Consider the following 16,569-nt stretch of genomic DNA (forward strand, 5'->3'; position numbering starts at 1 on the left):
AATTATGCTTCGAATCGTTCTTTCAGTGGACGACGAGGTGACGGTCGGCAAGTTTTACGCGACCTTCCTCATCCAGGACTATTTCCGCCGATTCAAGAAACGCAAGGAACAGGAAATGAAGGATGGAGACAGAGACTGTCACAACACCGTGACCCTTCAGGTGAGTCCTTGAAGAGATCGGAGTAATTATAGAGTATACTATATCGAGATAATATCTGTCAAATGTAATTTTAATTTTTAAAAGGCCGGGTTGAGAACGTTACACGAAGCTGGTCCCGAATTGAAACGCGCAATTTCCGGTAATTTAGAGGAACTCCTCGATGACAATCCAGAACCTATGCACAGGGTAAGCGCTCTTCAAGTACTAATAAGAATTTTTATACAAAATAGGTTATTGCGCAATTATATTCAATCATTAATTTATGCAAAAATTTTTCTTTTTATATGTAAATTAAACTAGAAAATACTTTTTCAGAGAAATCACTCGCTCTTTGGCAGCGTGTGGTCCAGCATGCGAAAGGGACATCACAGCTTCCACAGGGCGAGATCGCTAAAGGTTAACTCTACTGCTGCGAAGGTAAGTAATCTCTGTCTAATCTACCTCTAATCACAGATTTCTAATTTTGATCTAATCCTAATTGATTGCGTTATAATCGAAAACTGTTTACTACAGGCGTCCCCGACCAATTCTATAGACTTTTTACCATACGCTTCGTTACGGAGGGCCGCTATTCCGGATGCCGCCAAGAAATTTACTCACCAAGTTGTGCCAAATGTAGCAGGGTGGGTATTTCCCGTATTTTAATACTAATAAAATTTCTGCCAATTTTTTTAAATAAAAAAATGTAAATAATAATTTCTCTGATATATATATATAAAATGATCGTAGTGGTCTGAGCGACGGTGCGATGAATCAGATGGGACTAAATGCGCGACTGATGGGCGTCGAGGAAAGCATACCTCTGAGACCGCTCGCTGCTTTCGGCAACCCGGTACAACCGAGCGCGTATAAAGTGGTCGAGTAAGTACGCGTGTGAACAATAAGCAGCCGCAGCAGTTATATATACTCTATTATTGTTAGTCTATTATGTCTCTTGTTTGAGTGTAATCGATGATTTTACTCTCCCTACGACAACCTCATTCTCTCTCGGTATCACGTCTCTCACGTCATAATGCATGTAGAATGTTCATCAATTTAATTTTTTTATTTTTTAATTGGCTCAATGTATCGCGAAGTAACTTACATTTGTAAATTTAATCGAAAGAGAAAAAAATGCTATACGGATGCATCAAGTTTTGTTTCATTATTTTCATTTTCACTGATATAAATGGGCGATAATGAATAAAAAGCAATAATAAAGGACCGATATAACGCGATTATATGGATTTTCTCGGTTGCGAGTCAGCTGATTTTTCCTATTCGCGGGAAGATGTTTATTTCGTTGTTATTTGGCAGGCTTTTTAGCGTCGCGCGAACGTGATTCGTACCTTTTCTCATTTCGCTCTTCTGTTTACTATCGTACGTTTCAGTGGATCGGCTAGCCGTAACTATCTTCACCCCAATAGCGAATATGGTAAGACAAGTTAGGGCTCTGCGATTGGTAGTTGGCTTTTCATTCTCTTTTTTTTTTTTTTTTTTTGTTCATCAGCATTGCTTGTTTTGCATGTGTCTGTTTTTCATAAATCACGCCTGCAGGATCCCGTTCAACATTTTCGCAAGAGACCGAGAATGTAGTGTTTACGTGAAGATTAGTTAAACGGGGGAGCCGAATTGCGAATTAGAAGTGCGGGACTCATATGCATTTCGAGATGCAACTGGAATGCATTTGAATCTCGCAAATCGTAGCGCTTCAGCCAGCTGATCGCGCATGTTGCATTTACTGTTAATCATTACACTTGATAATAATGCTTGTTGAGCTCTTCCAAATGCCTCGATAAAAATCGACTTCATTTACAAGGAATATCAATTTTTTACAAGATGATTTTAAATATAAAAAGTATCAGACCCTTTGCAGAAAAACAATAAAAATATATATCATTAATACAATGCAATAAATACAAGCATACTTAATTAATATTTGATTTATACACTGAGAGAATTTTCTCTTAGAATTTATCCTGAAAATCATGGTAATCGTGGGACAATATGATATGGAAAGAATTTTATGAGAATTTCTCTGATTAATATTTATCACAATAAAATATAAAACATGTTTGAATAATTTTATTAAATTGCACGGTAAAATTAATCAAACATATTTTATATTTTATTGTGATAAATATTAATCAGAGAAATTCTCATAAAATTCTTTCCATACCATATTGTCCTACGATTACCATGATTTTCAGAGTAAATTGTAAGAGAAAATTCTCTCTGTGCAGCATTTACTCCGATTGTGAGACGAATAACTATGCTGTTGTTCAAGAGACAGGACTCTCTTTCTACTTCATATCAGACTCTTTCAGACTCTCTCGAGGCATTCGGAAGTGCGTACACCAATTTGTCACGCGTAATCACGCACTAACTAAGAGCGACCTTTGCGCTTCTCTTTTCTCCCTTATCGCCTTCCCGCCCTATCCGCGTGCGCGTGTTGCACGCTCGTGCCGCAGTCTTCAGGATGGAATCGAGCGGCAGTTGACACCACCAACACCACCGCCACGACGAAACGCACCGTCCTCGTCCACCGGCACCCCGAGCTCCGGGATCGCGCACACCCCCGCTGTCGCAGCAGCGGCAGCAGCGGCAGCGGTCGCAGCAGCAGCGTCAGGAACCGCAGGAGAAGGCACGGCGAGCGGATCGAGCGTCGCGACGACGACGATCACCGCGTCGTTTACCACGAGCGCAAACACCTCGACCACCGCGACGAGTTCAAGCCCCGCTTCCTCGTCAAATGGGACAAACTGTTACTATACCTACGCGTCGCGGGGCTGCTGCGTCGATTGCGCAGTCTGGAGTAATCACGGTACGGGAATGCCGGTTTAATCACGCGAAGATTAACTACGCCCCGTCCCTGTCCTCGAGGAAAAGACACGTCGGCTTATAACAATTCAACAAAAAAAAAAAAAAGAGAGAATTGTTTCCCGCAATTTTTTGATCTCGAATACTATTCCGACGTCCCGTGAGTCTAAATTTTGAGAAATTTGCTGTTAAAATTGCAAAAATCATTGTAATGTATTTTATTATTTATTCGAGAAGTTTTGTTGTAATATTAAGTATGTATACATGTATTGAACTACTTTTGATTATGATAAAGCTTCTCCAATATGTTACATATATGAAAGTTATAATTCCTTAAAATACATAAAAATATTTTTGCAATTTTAATCACAAATTTTCCAATATAGAGAAATAATAGAAAAATTTGAAGGAATAGTACCCAACATCAAAAAAATTACAGGAACTGATCATTCTCTTTTTTGTTGAATTGCGTAATTTAAAAATTTCTATGTTTTTTAGTGAAAGTAAATTCTCTTGGATACTTTTTTAAGCTAAACATTTGTAAATGAGAGAAAAAGATTTGAAAAATTGGAAAATATTGCTGTTAAAATTAATTGGTGTCAAAAAAAAGGAAAAAAAAAAAAAAAAAGGAAAACAGAAAAAATTGTGTATAAACTAATTGGTACTAAATAATAAATAAAAATCTACAAAATTAATGAAAGATAATATATACACATAATACCGAATATCGTTAACGCAAAATTTGGCATTTTGAATATGATTTATTTGATGGTTTAACTCTCATTTTTTCTCAACTACGCGATTAATAAATAATTTTTATTAAACGACGCGGGGGATGGATGAATATTATCAGTTGCATTTATATTTTTCATTATGCTTCCACTTTCTCTCGTTTTAATTTTTTTTTTTTTTCTTTTTTTTCAACATCGCGTTAATTTACGAACAAAAGAGATGTAGGCTCTATGTAGGCTTGTGTCATTGATAAATCGTCCCCGTGTCCGCTCGCACGCAGCCTTAGACGACTGTGACGACGAGGATACGTCAACCGGAAGCGGATCGAGCGATTCTGGCAGGTGGAACCCGCGTTCGGAGGGCGGCGCCGCGCGAGGCACGACAGGAAAACCCCACGTGACCATGCTGGGTCGTAGCCGGTCGACGAAGCGCCGGTCCAGGGGCCGACGTGAAGCCGTGACTGCCGGTGGCAAGTCGGCCCCGGCGAGCTTCCGGTCGCGCGACGCAACCGCCGCCGCCGCCGTCACGACGATGACGACGACGACGACGACGACGACGACGGGGGGGTCCGCGACCGGTACGGGGTCCGCGTCGGGCCCTGGTATGCGCACCATCGCCAACGGCCTGAAAATGGCGCAGAACCAGGCCATCGCCGTGGCCGGCTTCCTCGCCGACGTGGACTCGCGACAATGGCGCGTTTGCGCTTCCTGCTTGTCGCACCGAGCGTCCTACCACGGCAGAGGTGATTAACGCACGCGAATTAATCCTTAGCGATCGCGTACAGACTCTTCAGGTATACCGCGAAAGTATATCTCGTTTTCCCAATCGAGATCAAAGTGATTTTACATCAATTGTGTCTTGCTATAATACGTTGTTTCATAACCTTCTTTTTCATCAGAAATGATACGGATCATACTCTATTATGATTTATTGTATTTCAAGAAAAAATATTATGCTTGGAAAAAAACAAAATAAAATAGAATATTTAATATCGTCGATCGTAAAGGATTAATATGAAGATATATCGATGCACTCTTATCACGAGCAATAGTTTTTTTAATTGTTATACCTTTTTACGGATTTTTATTAATTTCATTTTTCCAAATTATACATATATTTTAATTTTTTCCTACAATTTTTTAAATAATTTCTCCACATTTCTATAAACGACAGATATTTATAAAGGTATATAATAATTAAATATTTTTTACGTAAAAAAGTACGTTAATTAAAATTTATTTTGTGTTTAAAATTGTGTTCAATCGAATGAAAACTGATGTAACACACAAATTTATTCACGAAATCAAGCAGCTCGTGGTACAATCATTCTTCATTCGATTATTTTTCAACCTTTGCACCTGCATCTCTTGGCAAATGAAATTTTCCAAGAGGAATCGACAAGAATATACGAAGAGAGACGTAGGGGATACGAAGCAAAGTGTTGCTCAGGTAGTCAATCGCTGCTCGAAGCACGCGCTCTGTCAGCTTTCGAACTAATATTCTAACACGAACTTGTCACCTAACGCTTTTAACTTAACTGCAACTCGATTACACCCTAATAATTTTGCGACGCTTGCAAGAAGCACTTGTATGTTACTAATCGGTTTGTATGCGCTATTTTTGCTAACGTAAAACCTCGGAAAGCAAAAGTAAAAGAAATCGAAAGCAATAAGGAGGCAGGGCGTGATTTATTCGAGTAACACTCTGACGCCTCTCCTCGTTCGTCAGTTTCCTGGACCGCAGAGAGTAACGGAAGCGTCGGCGCAGAGCGCCTGTCCCACAGCATGCCCGGAAGTCCCGCGGACCGGAAGCCCAACTTCGAGGTCATCGGAAGCGCGGAGAGCCTCGTCGGTCGGGTGAGTTTAAAAAAATACAAAAATAAAGAAAAATATCGTAGGGAACGCGGACCTATTAAATTTAAGAGTCCTTTTTACAATCTATATTTAATATTATATAAATATTAAATTATATATATTAAATATATATTAATTATATATATTAAATATTATATAATTAATATGTAATTATATAATAATAATATTTATACAATATTCGAATTAATCGGAACTATAGGCAAATTATGCGGATTCTGTGCGTGTTAATAATTTCTCGCTATCTATCTCAATCTCTAATGATATTGTCATCGTCGTATATTTTTCAGGTTCTAGTAGAGCAAGGTCTGGGCAAGTTTTGCGACCCGGACTTTGTGCGGTATACATCGCGCGAGATGCAAGAGGCATTAGACATGACGCGCGAAGAGATGGACCGGGCGGCGCATCAGCTGTTGCTACAGGAACGACGCGGCCAGCCCTTGTCCTATCAGTTGCGACAGAGCGTAGCGGAGCAGCAGCCGTGGAGCAGCGACCAACAGCAAGAGCAGCAAGATCAGCAGCAGCAGCAGCAGCAGCAGCAGCAACCGCACCAGACAACCGGTATCGGTTATCAGCCGTTGCAGGAGCAGCCGCCGAGCCAGCCGGTCTACCGTCAGCTACAGTCCTCCGGCTTTCGTCATCGCGGCAGCAATCGGAAGCAGCAGCAACAACAACAGCGACAGCCGCCGTCCTAGCAGGACGACAACTCGCTCGCCGCGATGCAAACGTCGTCCACGTAACCCGAAAACTCCTACTCCCTCCGAACGGGAGTAGTCACCGAAGGAACGAGATCGTCGGTTACGATGAAGTAACCATTTCGATCGTCATAATTGTTCTCGTCCCGAAGAGGACGCTCGAGGACGCTTTTTGAACTGTTCTGAATATTTATAGCTATAATTAGAGAGATACTGCTCGAGGGACAAGACGTCTTGGCTTAGTCTAAAGGGGGGAAAAGATGTATATGTAGCAGCTCGAGACGTTCAAGATGTTCAGCCTGCGATATACGCTCGGGCACCACAATGAACCATGTATTTTCTAGCCGAGCGTGAGTGTTTTATCCGATACATTTTTTGGGTCGCCTTGATTCCTAACTTATTGGCTCGGCCAATTTCTAGCGAGATTTCGTGCGAGTTTTGATCGAGCGGATCAAGTCGCACGCTCGATCGCGCGTTTTTAGGCACAAGAATATATATAATAAACTCTTAGAATATATATTTTCGCCGCGACGAGACGGATCAAAGACGATCGAGTAAAAGTCGTTGCGGCACGGAGCTTCTTCGTCCTTTCGACGAACGGTCGCGAGACTAAAATTGACGAAGCATCCAGGGAGGACCCGGGCTCCCGACGGAATTGAGTTTACTTTTAGAAACAGTCCTTTAGAGATTTACCATTGTCCCCGTTTAACGTTAATCTCCGTTTTCGGTTCGATTTGTCCTGATCCAAGGACGACACGACGAATGTCGCGTGCACTCAAAAAATTGCGAAAAATAGGCGAATTAAAGTGAAAGCTAAGAATTTTTATTCTGTAAAACTGTTTTTCGACCTTAATTAGCTTGAAAATTGATTTATTTTAATTTGTATAAAGAACAAATTGCAAGCAATTGATCGTGAAATGAAAAAAATTCTTTATCCAAAAAATTTATTAAAATAAAATTCTGTCGCTATATTATATTTGATATTTAATTGAATGGCATAATTTTTGTTTAAAGGACAAAAAAATATAATCTAAAATTCGAAATTTTTAAAATCTGTCAAAGATTACAAATTCCATCTCACAAAGATAAAAGCATTTTAATTCGTCTATTTTGTTCTAGCAAAATTAAAAAATCCCTTTTTTACAAGGCTCGTCACCTCTGTGTTAACTCTTTATGGCACCTTATAAAACATTTACCATTACCTCATAAGAATAAACTTGTGTAACCTGACGTGACAACTTTTTATCTACTCACCATAATTTCTCATTGGATAATAAACACTTTTTTATACGGCGAACAAATTGTTATTCGCTAAAATAAAAAAAAATTAAAGTCATAGAGGGTTAAAAGAGGATGAAAAGTACGAACCACGTTACGCGCGAGAGGCACATCGGCGGATTTAATCATTCTTATTGCTCTCATTATTAATTATCTCTCGTTGCCCTTGTTCTGATGATTGCCGGTTACTAGCATGATAATTACAACTCATGATTCGTACGTATATATGGATTCTAGACGAGATAACAAGTGCCTAAGTATCTATAACTTCTTTCGGACCAGAGAAAGACTTTTATCAACTTAGACAAAGTAAACGGCTATTATTGCGAATTATTATTGCGCGAGGAGAGAGAGCTGCGAATCGAGTGTATTGTACACTACTGATGATATGTTGTGACGATATAGATATTATTATTCGTATTTGTAATTGTGTACATAACACCGTTTGCGCGCGTATATTTCTGCTGAGATGTGTGAGGATGAATGGCCGATAAACTAGTGCTGCGATATTTTATATATATATATATATATATATATATATATATATATATGTATATATGTACGTATATTATGTATACACACAATATAATATATATTATATATTATATTGTATACATAATATATATAATATTTTATATAATATATATATTAATATTAATATTATATAAAATATTATATATATTAATATATAATATATATATTAAATATTATATATATATATGTATATATATAATCTCGATATATATATATATATGATAATCTACACACAAACGAGGGTAAAAATATATAAGTGTGGATGGGTAGATAAGACGTGCGGACTTTCTTATGAAGGAACAACGCGGTGAGACTCTCGATACATGGTTTTTATTATGTTAAAATATTAGGATACGTGACGAGATGGTAAAAAAACGTAATGATTTAGATTGCGAATCAACGATCGTCGAATCTCTCCCTATCTCTGTCTCTCTCAATCCACCATTACACCCACTCAAGTGCATGCTCAACGGTACAAAGAGCCTTATAAAGAGAGTCACTTTATAGATATTTCCGACAGTCTAATCTCCTGGGGAACACGTCTTTCACGAACATTTACAGTTTTTAAAATTAAATTTTGTTAAATTTAATTGGCAAGAATCAAGCAATATTTTTTAATCAATCGGCGCATATTCGATTATTGATACCTCATTACACTGTAAATACAATTAATAACAAGGACTAAAATGCTAATTTCGTAAAAGATTTAATGTTGAATACGAAATAAAAAATCAAAATCATAAAACGACTTTAAATTGATTAATTTCAACATAATTGATTATATAATAATAACCGGATATCTATATTAAATATAATATTAAAATATTTATACAAGCAAAAAATGTGAGAGTACAAATGAAAAATTGATTGAGAGTAAATCGTTCGGAAATTGCGCGAGTCCCCATTCACGCACAAAGAGCTCACTCGCGAGGAAACGCAGTTGACAGAGAGTCGTAAAAAAACGCAGCCGCGCAGCAACAATACAATCTCAGATTTTTAAAACCCAAATCGCAATATGTAGAAACCGCGTTATCGATGTGTGTCATTCTGAGTGACTTTGGGATACGCAGGAACGCGTGTATGTGTGAGATATATTGGGAAATTACGCGGCGAGAGATGTGCATAGATAACTAAACTATAATTACGTAAATGTTAAACTTATATAGTCGTTGACAAATTTTTAAGCTCTCGTAAATTTTATATAAGTACTCGTCAATCGGCGTGGTTCTGGAGTTTTGTCGCGTAAAAGCTTCGATTTTTCCCGTTTGTACGCACAGTGTCACAGGTTGTAAAAAAAAAGAAAGAAAAAACAAAAAAAAAAAAAAGACAAGCGCGCAACAATGCGAAGGGAGAACGTGTCTAGAACCAATTAGAATCTCTAACAATTAGTCGAAGAGAGACGTCGCACACGGATCTCGGAGTTTCGCCGAATAGCGAGCGAATACATCGGGGGGGAGGAGGGCGATTAATATAAATCCGGTTTATTACTGACACTTACTAGAGTTTGGAATACCTTTCAGAACCACGTTCTTCGCGAAAGCCTCTTGGCTTGTCTACGACCAATTGCGAAATTCTACTCTCTCTCGCGTACCTCTTCTTCGCGAATTCTCCTACGCAACAGCCGAATAACCGTATCGATATCTATATTTTTTCTTGTCTTAAACTGTTTTTTTCCGTTTCTTTTATTACGTCTATCATTTTATACGAGATGCGCGTTGTTGTGTCTGAACACTATAAGCCAAAAAGTTCTCGCTTGCACCGACAACCGATTCTCGTTGAGCGCGCTCTTATAAATTATGTATAATCGAGGGTTTGTTTCTCTCATCCCTCATCCCCGATATTCCCTTTTCGACTGCGTTGTATATTTTTCCCATATTTTTTTATGTTCTGTATATTAATTTCACTTATAAGTGTCTCCTTCCCTTTTTCCGTTTAGTCTTCTTATTTAAGTGAAAGCGTTATTTTACGTAATAAATAAATAAATATATATATTATATATAGTACGTACACATACACATACATACATATGTATATGCCAAATTAGAAGTCAGATGATACCGAAGCGCAGTAAGTGTAAAAATCACAGACTACATCAGGTTCGTAAAACATGACCATAAGGTAGGAGCAGGATTTTTTACGCTCTGTAAAATAATGTAAATCGCCGTCTGTTCTTCGTTCTTTCACGAAGACGAAAGAAATACAAAAATAAAAATAAAGTAAATAGAGCGCCACGGTCCAGAACCACTAATGTTTAAAAATCCGAAGTCTGTTTATATCTTATGATGTCTGAATAAAAATTGTCATAGCAATTAAAACACCGTGCAATCGATCTTTTTCGTTTATAGTCGCCATGCATACACTGGGAGAATTTTCTTTTAGAATTTACTCAATCATGGTAATCGTGGGACAATATGGTATAGAAAGAATTTTATGAGAATTTCTCTGATTAATATTTATCACAATAAAAATAATATCTATCACAATAAAATATAAAACATGTTTTATTAATTTTACTAAACTGCATAGTAAAATTAATCAAACATGTTTTATATTTTATTATTGTGATAGATATTATTTTTATTGTGATAAATAATAATCAGAGAAATTCTCATAAAATTCTTTCTATACCATATTGTCCCACGATTACCATGATTTTCAGGGTAAATTCTAAGAGAAAATTCTCTTATTGTTAGTGTACATACACACACGCGCTTATATTTCGCAGGGATATAAGAGATCGAAAATTCTCAGGAAGAGAAAAGATCGTCGTTGGATTTTACGAAATAATCATCTGGCTAAATAATGATATTAATTATATAAAGAGCAAATCAACATATAGATTATTTGAAATGGAAAGAACTTATTATGCTTGCAAAAATATCTTTTTATGTGCAGTATAATATTAATTTCTTAACGTCTTTCTAGTAATGTGAAACCTTTTCATCCACGGCTATCTTTTTATACCGTTTTAAAACGGATGAAAATTCGCACATCGAATTGTAGATTACGTGCCAAGTTTCATTTACGATAAGCTCTCAACGTAATATACATCGCGAATATAAATACAAGATATAATATATGAGAGATGTATCTTTCTTTCTCTCGTATATTATATATTATAGAATTTATCGTATAAATATATAATGTCGCGTGAAAGTAGTCATAAAGATCAAAATTTTTAATCTCGTGAGACTGAATAAAAACCGATCAGGGAGGATATACGGCTGAGAATAGTGTAAGTATTAAAGCCGAGAAAAAAAATTACGAGTTTGCGACTGGAGAAAGTCTGACTAATCAGTCGCGGGAAAACTTGAAAAGAAAGTCAATACGCGAAATTTCATGAAGAATTTACCCGTAAAATACTTTTCGCTTGCTCTAGAGTATAATGTATAAATATATAGATATATATTTATATGTGTGTCTTCTTAAAACGCGTAGAAAGATTCGAGGACGCAGGATTCAACAGGACCAATCGCGTATTTCTACTGTATTAAGATCGTTTCTCGATACGTTTGTTGTACATGATCCGTTCGAAATATAAAATTGGTATTAATATAGCCGAGAATTAATATTAATACAGTCGAAGATTAATATATATTAATTGTAAGAAATAATTAATAATGATAGAGTGTGATATATATGCCGGGTACGAAGAAAAGACGCGAACCTCTCAATAGGTTTAGTGCTAACAGAACAAAATGCACAATAATTATATTCGTCTACCCTAATTAGATTTTAGTTAAACACACTGCGGATTTGTCAATGGACACGTCGTCGTCTTAATCATATATATTTCGCCGCTCGTAAGTTTATAGCAGTGCGTAACACAGTGTGTTTCAATATGGGTTTATTATAAACTTGGAATGTTGAAGTATGGAATGAGAAAAATAGGTCAATAAAATTGAACGGTGACTGAAACGACATTTCTTCACGAAATCCTTTCATGTCGCGTATCGTATACGGAGAGAATTATCTCTTATAATTTACCCTGAAAATTATGGTAATCGTGGGACAATATGATATATATGGAAAGAATTTTATGAGAATTTCTCTGATTAATATTTATCACAATAAAAATAATATCTATTACAATAAAATATAAAATATGTTTGATTACTTTTACTAAACTGCATAGTAAAATTAATCAAACATAGTTTATATTTTATTGTAATAGATATTATTTTTGTGATAAATATTAATCAGAGAAATTCTCATAAAATTCTTTCCATACCATATTGTCCCACGATTACCATGATTTTCAGGGTAAATTCTAAGAGAAAATTCTCTCTGTATCATTCGCGAAAAATATTTTTCCTATAGTATCTCTTGGAGAGAGATAACAGTTAAATGTTATTCATAAAATTATTCATCAGATTAAAAACAGTTCAGACGTCATTTCGACACGTATAAGAAAAGCAAAATGATAATATTTCAGAAATTAAGGAAAAAGCGCGAAAAATTATCGCCGCTTTTAACAGATCAGTGATATATTTTTCAAATTTAATAATATTTTGTTCGTTCAAAACATTTCTTCAATTATAGGATGAGGAAAAATTCATGTATATATATGTATAGTTAGGATAAGGAGTACTCACGGAACTGCAGGAATGGTTTCATTGACAAGATGACAAGTTCCAAGGGGCGTCTCTCAAAACGTCGACGTTTATTTATAAAGTTCGCCGTCCTTCTTCAGCCATTGTCCAGTAGCAGTTTCTCTTTATCTTACAGTACTTACAGCACGAAGTATAGATCGCTCACGAAGATTCATATTGCAAAAATGGAAGCTGTACACAAGAGATCTTCCCAAGTTGTAAGTTTGATCACCACGGAAATAATGATTGGCAGCAGTACGATTTTCCAAAGGTACAACGCGTAGGAATTAAAATGAGCTCCAGAATTCATCCAACAAAACATGTCAAATTTCTGTGTATGCCGTGCAGCTAACTCGTGCACGTATCGGCTGTAGCAAGGCACAGGTATACACGCGAACTGGTACTCAATGAGTAAGCTAAGGTTCTCGTCGTCCAGTCTTAAATTTCGATTATATTTGTCGAAAGGAAATCTTCCACCTTTGTCAGAAGATCCTTATCTCGTGGAACGACTTAATTGCCGCTCAAAATTGCTTGTTTAACTAGAGTTCAATAAGTTAGGGATAAATTTCGAGCTTAGGGCGCAGTTAATATTATTTAGCCATCTGTGCCGCCTTCTTCGCTTTCACGAGTTCTACCAGTTCCTGCAACAAAGAGAAATGAGCGTGTAGCGTAGCTACATGTGTGATTGTTGTGATGCGAAATTTGATCGTTACATATTTGCATAATGTTTATGTGCATACTAAAATAAATTAATTACATATAATTATGTTTAATTTAAATATTATTATTAAAAATATTGCCATTTTCTTGCTTTTATTTAAAAAATATATTTCTTGTTTGTTTAAGTATCAACATGATTTAATGTTATTTTATATAATTTTTTTCTTACCTTGTATCTTCTCATGCACTCCTTTTTCGTTCTGGTCGGTATACACGCAGCGATCTGGTCCCATCTGTCCGAGACCGTGGTGGGATAAGTTTTCAGAGCTTGTTCAAGAAGTTTCTGTTCACCCGGTGTCCATTCCTTTTTTACCTCTTTAGCGGCGACACCGTTCGCGATTGGATGATCCAAGCGTTCCGTAACGGCCGGCATTCTCTCCTCGACTGCATCCTTGCTCTTTTTCTCGGCGATGAAATTATCGAAGGCCTTTTTATTGGCTTGCTCCTTCAAACTCGATTTACTAAAATCGGTCGATTGCAGACTCTTGGCTTTTGCTAAGACTTCCTTGGCGTCGCGAGTAACTCCACTAGTAGAACCACTATGTTGATTTATAAAATTCGCGACCACTTCCCAACGTTGATTGGTCCCGGCGGGGAACAGATTGACCGCTTTTATCAAGAGTTGCAGGTCGTTCTCGCTCCAGGGCGCGGTGCATGTCTTGGTCTGTTTCTCGGGTATGTTTTTCGCATCGTTATTAATCACATTCACACGACGTTCCGCTTCGATTTTCCGTTCCGCCTCTTCGATAATGCTTAGAAACGCATTCCTACCGTCGCTCTGCAATTTCTTCATCGCTTCCTCCAGCTGCACCAGCTTAAACAGCTCGCAAATCTTCTCCACGCTTTCCATATGTCGGAGACTCTCGGTCGAATTTTGAGCGAAGTAATTGTTCGCTTTGCAGAAATCTCTGAGCGCTTTTCTCTCCTTGCGCAATGCCTTTTTCTGCATCTCCCGTTCCTGCTTCAGCACCTCTTGTCTCGCTCTCTCTTCAGATTCCTTCTTTTCCTTCTTCAATCTTTCCTTTTCCGCCGCGTCGCGGGCTATTCTCTCTTCCTCCTGCTGCCTGGCTTTTGCCGCTTCCTGTTTTGCTCTCTTTGCGGCGTTCTTTTTATCCTTATCTTCTTGCTGAAACTTCTTTATTCTAGGATCTATATTGTAAGCCATGTCAACTAAAGTTCGTATTCGCGTCATCTCTTCTTTTTTTCGTTTCGCTCTAGTGGCTTTGTTCTTCTTCTCGATCCATTTGCGCATATCCCGGCTGTAATTAATTAATTTTCGTAAGTGCTAATTTCGTAATTTTCTCTGGAAAAAAAAAAAAAAAAACTATCACTTATCATACTTACTCTTGACCACTCTCCTTGTCTTCTTCATCAAGGTATGAGTATTCGCGCCAGGAATCAAAATCGTACCAAAATGAATAGAATTCCTCTACTTTTTCTCGTTCCGTGTATGGCCCGCCTAAATATGGCACCGGCTTCTTTACGGACCACCGTGAATTCTCTTTGAAAGCTTTACCCAGTAGTTCGTAAAAATTGTTTCGACAATCTTTCTCCTCCGGCAAATTGTCGTCAAAGTAAGGATCCACACTGTCGTAGCTTCGTCTCTTTGCTTGACTCCCGAGGGTCTCCCAAGCACGAGTTATACACGTGAAGTAGTCGTCGTCTGGTCGGATCTCCTCGCCCATTGCCTTGCGTTTATCAGGATGGTGTTTTAATATTTTTTGCTTATCTGCAACATTTTAGATACATCCAAGTGTTAAACAATGTTGATATGTTAATGTTGCGTGTTCATAAAGTATACTTTACATACAAGCTCTTTTGATAACATCTTCTGTCGCTTTGTGCCTAAGATTTTTCAAGCCTAAAACAGCATAATGATCCTGATCCTTCCAGTCCCTCGGATCAAGAGATCTGAGATACTCAAGATCGTCTTCGAATTGATATTGGGACAGATCTTCCTCTTCGTCTGATGATTCCGAGAAACTGGTGCGGGTAAAACTGCGATAGAATTGGGCTCGCCATGCTTGTGCGGTTGAATACAAAACTACAGGACCAGCTGTGCTGGCATTTGCCTTACCAGGATCTGCAATATATATATTAGTTTCAGTAAGAAAGATACGAAGAAATGTTTTATACTACTGTAGCACAGTACAAAAAATGTAATAGTTACATTCCTAAATTCGCAAACAGATAACAAATGAAGAACACATGGTACACATGCACAAAGGCAAATATCAATCACGGACGAACGTATCCGCAGAATTATGCGAACGCAGATCGTGATTGTTTTACAAAATTTTTCGTCACAACCAGAAATAGGTACACCCGAATAATGAAAATTTACGAGTTGAAGGACGCGAGTTCATCCGAAAGACCCGCTTGCAATTCAAAATCAGTGAAAATTCTAACCAATCCTAACCTCTCGCGGCCGGTGTCGCGCATTGAAAGGCTCGTAGAGGCTCGATATCTTACCGGATATGGAATTAAAAACAGCAGAATCCTCGTTCCCGGTGCCATCCGTCATTGTCGCGTGTTCGTCACGACAGATTAATCTTTGAATCGCGCACACGGGACACGCGGATGAGGATCACGTCGAGGACTCTTCTATCACGCTACGTGCATCCCGAGCGCCATCAGCGTCGTCGCAAGAACAGCTAGAAAGTTCTATTGACTAACCTAAAAACGTTAGGTATTCGTTTAGCGGAAAATTCGATCTTGATCTTTTATATGTCTGCTATAAATATTTATATTTATAGCAGACATGATATATATCTATTCAATTAATTATAGAATGACATCCTTAACGTTGAAAAAATGTCACGAAAAATATGAGATTTCAATAAATTTCGGGCACATAATACATATAGTAATAAATATCAAAATCACGTATACTTTATGCAATGCTTAATAAATTATGCTGGCCAATTGATACCTTATTATAAAATATCTGCATTTTTTTACTTACAAAATTCACTTTCAGATAATAACAATCGCGAGAAATATGGTCAGAAGTCAGAATATTCGAACGATCCGAATTCGAATGTGCAATGCATTGCGATGCGTTGGACGCGTTTCATTATTCGAGAATCGAATATCGATTTCGATATCGAAACATTTAAAGCACTGCAAATCATTAAAAATTTGTATATTAATTAATAATTTAGCACAAAGAAATAATATTGAAATCT

The 16,569-nt window shown here is 37.4% G+C and overlaps 2 protein-coding genes across 8 annotated transcripts in view; one reads left to right on the plus strand and one right to left on the minus strand.

Annotated features, from left to right (window-relative positions):
* The window catches only part of Ca-alpha1d (Ca[2+]-channel protein alpha[[1]] subunit D), a 70,881-nt gene extending 60,497 nt beyond the window's left edge, over positions 1-10,384 (plus strand). For 3 of the 7 annotated variants that reach the window (XM_083045756.1, XM_083045757.1, XM_083045759.1), the window contains 9 exons: positions 27-160; positions 245-346; positions 476-577; positions 674-783; positions 890-1,021; positions 2,611-2,963; positions 3,972-4,433; positions 5,420-5,547; positions 5,853-10,384. In XM_083045756.1, coding sequence (XP_082901882.1) covers positions 27-160; positions 245-346; positions 476-577; positions 674-783; positions 890-1,021; positions 2,611-2,963; positions 3,972-4,433; positions 5,420-5,547; positions 5,853-6,257 — 1,928 coding nt within the window. In that variant the 3' untranslated portion in view covers positions 6,258-10,384. Of the gene's footprint in view, positions 1-26; positions 161-244; positions 347-475; positions 578-673; positions 784-889; positions 1,022-1,530; positions 1,575-2,610; positions 2,964-3,971; positions 4,434-5,419; positions 5,548-5,852 lie in introns of those variants that run through there. The other 4 variants (XM_083045758.1, XM_083045760.1, XR_014426025.1 and 1 more) reach the window with 4 other exon arrangements.
* A 2,317-nt stretch (positions 10,385-12,701) lies between these two features.
* LOC145940520 (dnaJ homolog subfamily C member 2) lies at positions 12,702-16,057 on the minus strand. Its single transcript, XM_083045765.1, has 5 exons — positions 15,854-16,057; positions 15,192-15,464; positions 14,726-15,110; positions 13,551-14,640; positions 12,702-13,302 (listed from the first exon to the last, which is right to left on the minus strand). Exons 1-5 carry the CDS (start codon positions 15,903-15,905, stop codon positions 13,252-13,254), a joined length of 1,851 nt encoding a protein of 616 aa, XP_082901891.1. The 5' UTR covers positions 15,906-16,057; the 3' UTR covers positions 12,702-13,251.
* Between the last annotated feature and the right edge of the window lie 512 nt (positions 16,058-16,569).

The sequence above is a fragment of the Prenolepis imparis genome, unplaced genomic scaffold (assembly GCF_030444845.1).
Source record: "Prenolepis imparis isolate NDT839.2.m4 unplaced genomic scaffold, iyPreImpa1.0 SCAF_9, whole genome shotgun sequence".
Taxonomy (NCBI): Eukaryota; Metazoa; Arthropoda; class Insecta; order Hymenoptera; family Formicidae; genus Prenolepis; species Prenolepis imparis.